The sequence below is a fragment of the Chlamydotis macqueenii genome, chromosome 8 (assembly GCF_036417535.1).
Source record: "Chlamydotis macqueenii isolate bChlMac1 chromosome 8, bChlMac1.mat, whole genome shotgun sequence".
In the NCBI taxonomy this organism is placed as follows: domain Eukaryota; kingdom Metazoa; phylum Chordata; class Aves; order Otidiformes; family Otididae; genus Chlamydotis; species Chlamydotis macqueenii.
Window position 1 is genome coordinate 27,963,904 of NC_141563.1, and position 7,836 is coordinate 27,971,739.

The following is a 7,836-nucleotide window of genomic DNA, read 5'->3' on the forward strand; positions in this document are numbered from 1 at the left end:
TTGATGACTACACATACGAACAGTACACAGCACACTCTTTCCACAAGTTTAATAGAGTTACAAAAGGGTACCACTACTCTAGATGCAACACAAGACTGACCAGATACACTGCATTATCACTAAAGTCAACAGGGCTTGATGTACAGATATGATCATCAGGATTTTCTATTAAAGGTACTGTCAACAGGACAAAGTTTCCTTCAAGTAAAAAAGTTACTGTTTATACCTATAGCATGATCCCTTGACTCAGATCCAGTGACTCAGTCAAAGTTCAGTAACTGATGCTTGCTCTTTACCTAAGGCATACTAGTTTCCACTAAGACTGAACATTTACTTCTGCTTGGCGAAATACTCTTTGCTTTTCTGAACATCAGGCTTGATTGTGTCACTGCCAGGCTTCCAGCCAGCTGGGCACACTGAAACAATAAGAATGTTTAAGACTTAGCAACCATCCTGCAGAACATGTTTTAGACAATATTAAAGCAAACTAGCAACTCAGAACATGTATATTGCAACATACAGAAGGTGCATTATTCAGCATGGCACTATGTTCAGTTTATTTCACTCATTTCCATTTGTTCACTAGGTAGCAGAACTCAAAGAACCAAGTGTCTGGCCACAGAACAGTGGGCCCTTTGCACATGCACCCCTTCTCACCCCACTTATAAGCTTCATAGAAGCTTCAGAGCAAGGCAGCACCAACTCCAGCAGCCTCAATTAGAGGGCTTTAACTATTACAGTACTCTTCTCTCCTTGGATCTGATCAGGTCTATATTCTCCTTACCTTTCAACAGCCCTAGTTCCATCCTCCAGGAAAGAGGAAGAAGAGTTAAATTGTCTCTAGTTCTCCTACATGGTTATCAAAAGGCCACCAAGATGCAGAGCTTGCATGGCCTCAAAGTTGCATTAACTCCTGAGCTGCATTTTTTTGGACAGTCTTCCTTATATACAGTCATGCAAGGCTTAATACATGCTCCACACAAGACTGGCAACTTTAGCTATAGTATTCTCAGCTTCTAAGCATTGCTACACACACCTTGTTCTGGTCTATCCTGGTTTAGATGAGACTGCAGTCCTAGCTGTGGAGGAAAAGCTTTTGCCAGCTTTTGACTACTCCAGGGCATAGTAAACCTCAAGAGGCTTCATTTGCCTGACATGTGACTGCTCCATCATCAACTACTTGGGATGTCTCATCAGCTGACAGAGGATGGCATACTAGTTCAGAAACATTGACTCTTCAGGCTATAGCACAGCCACAATAGCAACTTGTTTTAATCAAATCTGCCATTGATTTACCAGTTCTGAAGCAAGTTAAGTAGGACCAGCAGCAACACCTGTCATTAGTTAAGTTAATCACAGCTGAAGACTATTAAAACATATAGCAATTTTTAGTTTTTCTAAGCTGGTTCAAACCTTTCATCTGCAGTGCTTTTTTGTTAGCTCCTGCAGAAAAGCTACCAGTCTCAAGCACTTTGTATCACTCTTGAACTATGGGAAAATGGATGACAGTCTTTGTGCCCCTCACTACACACAGACACAAAGATAAGTAGACCTTCTAGGAATTTAAATGCTTAAAACATAGTATTAGTGCTGATGGTCTCAGCCTACCAAATCCAAGAGGAGAGTCTAAACTATGCTTGCCCTTGCAGGCTAAGTTATCACATGTTCTTTGTCTCAAGTATTTTGTGTGTCTAACTGAAAGAGACAGACAAGATTTACATGCTTGACAAGACATCCAGCACTAAATTGGTTTAAGTGCTATTTCGCTATTAGCAAGCAGTCAACAGGCCATTAACTAGAATAAGATAAATACAGTGCTATAGTGTCCTTCAAGCAGCTTTACATCACCATTTCAAGAAGCACAATTACTTGCTACACACAGATGTATCCATCTACTTCATACCTTTTCAGTAAACCTTGATTTAATCTGCCTAGTTAGTACTACTCTCTAGAGAAACATTTAAAATTAGAAAGAGGAAAAACACTTACCTTCTCCGTGTTTATCTGTGAACTGGAAAGCCTGGACAAGTCTGAGTGTTTCATCAACAGAACGGCCAACAGGAAGATCATTGATTGTTATCTGCCTCAAGATCCCCTTCTCATCAATTATGAACAGACCCCTTAAAAAAAAAAAAAAAAAGACAGCCCTAAAGTTAAACACAGCTTTTGAAAGACAGATTAGACAGAAGTGAGTTTCAAAAACCTCAAGTTCAGTATTCTATTCTGGCAGTTATGTCATTTAGTATCACTGACCTCCTCCTGAAACTGCACACCTTTGGTGTATGCATACCACTGAAACATTAGCTGTTGAAAACCTAACATTCAGCAGGAATTAAGAGGGACAGGAGGCAAGTCAAAACACTAATGCAGGTAAAGCAACACTTACTATTTAAGGAAGACACTAGTGGAAAAACAAAGTGGAAGAGAAACCCAAGGAAAAGGAGAATCGAAGGAGAGGTACTATTACATTCAAAGAAAGACTACACAAGTTCTCAAGGAACAAACAACACAGCAATGGTTTATCAGTTAGTCCTCCAAAGTCACATTAAGACCTTGCAGAAGTTCAGCTCTCTCAGCAACTTTGAGCCTGAACAGCTGACTAAAAGATACAGCTTGGGCTTTAATTCATTTGCACTTTAATCACTAATTAAATACCCATAATCACGTTAATGACCCTGTAGGTCTCACATGACCAATGTTTGCAGAAGCTCACCTGTATGAGACTCCTGCACCGTGCAGACAGGTAATCAAAGGGAAGGAGCAGCCTCCCTTAGTCTACCTCACCAAAACCATGAAAAGTCTAAATGCTGGCAAGAACCAAGTAGCATCACCCCTTATAGGAATGTCTGGTAGCTTGAAGCAGTTTACATGTAGAACTGCTGACAGCTTCAGCTTCCTGCAGGTGTTCAAGTACATGCAAAGCTCTGTGTTCATCTGACATACTCCACAAATTGCAACATAAGACTTTAACAGCAAGTTTACCTTCTTGCTTATTACCTGTATGCAATACCTTCATCCTCTTTAAGTACTCCATATTCTTTGGCAATGGCACGTTTCGTGTCAGAAACCAATGGAATTTTCATAGTACCCAAACCACCTTGTTTCTTAGGAGTGTTGATCCTAGAAGAAGAATTTGAATGTTAAAAACATGGATGGGTCAGAGTAAAGTGTAAGGTACAACAGAAGCTGATCCTTTCTGCAATATTGCACTCAGGTTGCCATTGAGGCCACAGAAGAACTGAATGGTAGGCTCAGTTCTGTTCAGAAGCATCTGGCACTACCAATACTTCCCAAATGCCTTTATTTGATTCTTAAGGAATCAAGTTTGAATACAGTCAGGACTCAGTTCCTGCAATAACTGAGGCCAGGTAGAATATTCTATTACATTAGAAAGCTAATTCTTACCAGGCAAGGTGACAGAAGTGAGAGTCAACAGAAGCTCCAATTACTTCACAGTTAATTTTCTTGAATTCATCAGCTCTGTCACTGTATGCAATAATTTCAGTGGGACAGACAAAAGTGAAGTCCAAGGGGTAGAAGAAGAATACAACATATTTTCCTAGAACAGCAACACAACCGGTTAATCTCTTACTTTTGTAAGAGTTGTCATATTCGGTATCAACCATACAAACACTGAGAGAGGAAAAAGGGCTTGATACAACAGTACCTTTAAAGATTAAATGGCAAACTACAGATGCCTCTGTTTTAAGATTAACTATATAGGTGGCAAGCCCATAAAGCACCTAGGGGATTTACACTTCAACCAAATACCCCTTACAACACTCTTCAAGGCTACTTTGCAGCTACTAACACAGAACCCTACCCAACTGAAGATCCCAAAATCGGACCCACAGATTTGACAGGGAATGCCCACCTCCTGGGTCTACTCCCACAGGCTTGCCCGGAGTACACCGAGTATCTATGCTAGGAGGCCCTATGGTTGACTGCTAACAGACTGCAGAAACACCACAGGTCTGAAAGGCTACAAGCCAAGGAGACATTTCAATTGAGTGGGTGACTATACCTACTCACTGCCCTCATGCAGCCACAGCTTCCAGTTAGAAATGTCTTTCTAAAGTCATCCACATTAGTACTTGAATACTTCATGCTTTCCCTTTGGTTTTAGTAAGCTTTTTTTTTGCTAAGGCAAACATTTTGCCAGTACTCTAGAGAAAGGAACTTTGTCGGTTAGAGAAAATAATCTACTTTCCATTGACAGAAAGCCTACTAGACAAAATTTTGCTGTTCCACATGATGCTTTGGAGATCTTACGTCACCTAGCATGATAGACAGGACAAATAAGCCTGATCCAAGATTACAGTTTAGAGTGGTTTTATCCTAATTCACAACAGTTATCATAGCTGGAACATTCAGCCAAGCTGCTAACAGCTTCCCAAGCATACTGCAGCCATCACTGAGAACCACTGCACAAGTTGTGTACTTCAGTCTGCTGCCAAGCGGTCACTATTCAAAACTAAATCAAGATGCATTCTTAGATGCCCTCCTCTCCTGCATATGGACAGATTATAACTGGGTAATTAGAGAAGCACGTAAGCTTACCTTTATAGTCAGAGAGTTTGATGTCTTTGAATTGTCCATCTGGCATTACAGCCGTGGCAGTAAAGTCAGGGGCTGGTTTTCCAATGAAAGCCTTTCCTGAAGACATCTTGATTTAATCTAGGTAAGAGTTAATAACAATACAGTTTAAATAATAGTACATTTGCACCTGGAAGTAAACATTTAGTCAGAGCACCTTATAAATTTAGATTGAAAACCAAAGACAGCTTATCAGTTCTTGATCTTGCAATGCAACGCTTAAGAGTGAAATTAGTTTTAGCTTTGTCACCTGAGTAGTCCAGTCAAAACATCAGCATTTTTTTCCCCTAAAGGAGCAACACAGTAAGATGCAGTTTGATAATCACAGCCTAGACATCCAGACCAAGCCACTACCTAGATTACCAGCGCTTCAAGATCTATGGCTCATTTGTCTCCTAACAATATAGTGATGGCTATCTTTGAGCAGCAAGAGCTCACAGTCTGAAAGAGGGATAGCCTTCTAGAGTTTCAGTACTATTCAGTAAGTCTTCCAGTTCCACTTGGTGGATGAGTTAGAAAGCCCAGGTTTTAGAACTTTTGATGAGGAGATCCTTGTTCAAGTTTACAAGGGAGTTTAAGACCTCAAAACTTTATCTTCCTGTTGATTCCAGAAGAAAAGAACTTTTGTTAGTCTTCAGAGACCAGTGCTCTGCATAACTACGCTTTGGTCTTTTAAACAATTAAACCTCGTTTTGAAAGACCCATGGTCTACATGTGAATCACATTCTATGTTAGCAACTAAAATTTCACAAAGTCTTAAACGTGTACAGCCAGGTCATTTCCCTGGCCAAGTCTACCAAAAAAAGAGTAAGAGGATACTCAAGGACAAGAGAGCTCCACTTCTGGCTGCCAGCCCTAAAAGGCTAGTCATTTGTAACACACCCTTTACAGTATTTTTGCTCAGTCTGGGAATGCAATATATCACTCAAGAATTCCAGTCACTTCCAGAGCATAATTTTTCAAGTAGGTAACTTTATGAACCTTGTTTCTTCAGCTCACAAAATCTTTAAAGTCACTGAAATCATTCTATACACTCCTACAAGCACTAGCTGCCTTGGAGATAAAAAGACCTCTGAAAGGTTAGCATGAGTCTCATGTTGCTAAGGAAAGCTGAGATTCAAGGATTCTTCCAAGTCCTGCCTGCAAGACCCTAAGTCCGTTCTAAAAAAGGTTGAGAGCACCTCATCTCTTGGCTCCTTCCCCCTTGCCAGCCACTTTCTTCTTAGAGAACTATCCCAGAAGTGGTAAATATTTAGCCTTCAAGTTTAAACTAATCAGTTTAACATCTTTTCAGGAAGAGATTTACCTCTGAAAGTTTCTCTTGTGTACCCTGACAGTATATAGATAGTAACCATCTATCTCTCAATTTTCCTTTTGAGAAATGCCAGTGTGTTTGCTGTTTCTAACTGCCTTTTGCAAAGCTCTTCATCCCCATGCTCCTCCAAGGAGTCTTCAACTGCAGCAGACTGGGAACGAGTCTTATGAATGAAGGAGGCCAGAACTTAAGAGCATTTACAGCATTGTACTGAAACAGCCTAGCAGGAAGACATCAATAACCCCTCTGCCAAGCATCACATGTAGCCAGGAATGCAGGTGAAATCATGGAACTGCAGTTCTATAAGAGGGACAGGGGAACAGCCATTGCACAATACTTAAGATGCCTTCAATTAGTGAGTTTTATCTTATAAGCAATAGCTGTTTCATCCCTACATTCCGTGCTTGACCCCAGGTTTTGTGACAAAACTACATTCTTTTCCATTACTCAAGCTCAAGGTCATTCTTTTGCTCAGTACTATGCCAGTCCTCCTATATTTGTTCCACCAGCAATCCCCTGGAGTATTTTACTAGGCCTTCAATGTTAAATAAAAGCAGTCAGACTGCTCTTTGATACTTCCCCTTTCCAAATTACAAGTTACTGCTTTCTTTTTTCGGTAAGGTGAAAAATCTTTATTATTGTCAGGAGATTTCAGTTGCCTTGTACTGCAAGAGAACCATCTGCCTTCCTTGGAGCACCTACTGCAACCTGCCGACGTTTCTGCTTTTCCACGCAGGGTTAGCACGCGTTGTCACATGTTCTGCTCGGATTTTTAGCCACTGCATTTCCTAACCCACAGAGGAACAGACCACAGGCTCAGTATGTTATTTTCCTTTCATTCTAGAAGGAGGATGGACGCTGCAAGTCAAGAACACCTGAATCAGGTCAGAATCTTGCAGTTGCTCATAGCCGCACAGAGCCTCAATGATCTTCAAACTGCAAGTATAATAAGCCAGGCCCACACTCATCCCTTTAGGATATCTCGAACAAAAGCAAAGGGCCATTTCAAAACGCACCAGCAGCCTTCTACTTTGCTGCCTTCAGACCGTCACAAAAACGCGGTTAAGCTGCCGAGCTGCGGTCAGAGAAGAGCGCTATTGCCGCACACCTCGGCCGCAGCGCTCCGCAGCCAGGCGCGCACGCACCACGAAACTCCTTTTGCCGGAAAAAAAAAAAAAAGCTCTGAATCGAGACCAAAGCGTCCACCTGCGCAGCCACGCTGCTCTGTGACAGAGGAAACCTGCCCCGTTCCACGCCCTCACAAAGCCGAACCCAGCACTTTCATTATTTTTTTTTTTTTTTAAAGCCTCAAAAGCGGGAGGATGACCCCCCTGGGTCGCCCCCCGCCCAGCCGTTCGGCTCCCGACTGCGCCCGCCCCGCGGCTCCTCCCCGCGCAGCGCAGCCGGGAGCGCTGATAAAGGCGGGCGGGTACGAGCGAGTTATCTGCCCCCTCCCCTTGCCAAGAAGAAAAAAAAAAAAAAAAAAAAAAGGGGGGGGGAAGTAAACCAAGGAAGAAAGCGGCAGCCCCCGCAGAGCGCTTTTCAGGGGGCAGGATGCGAAGAACAAGAGCCCACCCGCGCAGAGGGGGGAGGAAAAAACAAAACAACAACAAAAAAAAAAGGGGGTGAGGGGAACCCGCAAATTTAGTTTCGCAAAACCCCCAATGAACGGCACCCCGCACACTGCCCCGCCGCAAAGCACACAACCCGCCGCCCCACAACACTTACAAACAGAGCCGAGCAGACCCCCAACTCCGCAGAAACGCAAAACCCCGAACTGCGGCAGCCCCCGCCGCGCCGCCCCCTTTATACCCGCCCCGATCTCGCGAGGAGACGGGCACGGCCGCGGAAGGGGGGCGGCTGCAAGGGCAGCATGACTTGGCAGATTCGCGGTCGATCCCCGAAGGGGTGCTGCAGCGCGGGCT

General features: G+C 43.1%; 1 protein-coding gene across 1 annotated transcript; it reads right to left on the minus strand.

Annotated features, from left to right (window-relative positions):
- Positions 1 to 34: 34 nt before the first annotated feature.
- On the minus strand, positions 35 to 7,777 carry PRDX1 (peroxiredoxin 1). Its single transcript, XM_086752984.1, has 6 exons — positions 7,640 to 7,777; positions 4,561 to 4,677; positions 3,406 to 3,559; positions 2,998 to 3,120; positions 1,990 to 2,120; positions 35 to 416 (listed from the first exon to the last, which is right to left on the minus strand). Exons 2-6 carry the CDS (start codon positions 4,664 to 4,666, stop codon positions 331 to 333), a joined length of 600 nt encoding a protein of 199 aa, XP_086609110.1. The 5' UTR covers positions 4,667 to 4,677; positions 7,640 to 7,777; the 3' UTR covers positions 35 to 330.
- Between the last annotated feature and the right edge of the window lie 59 nt (positions 7,778 to 7,836).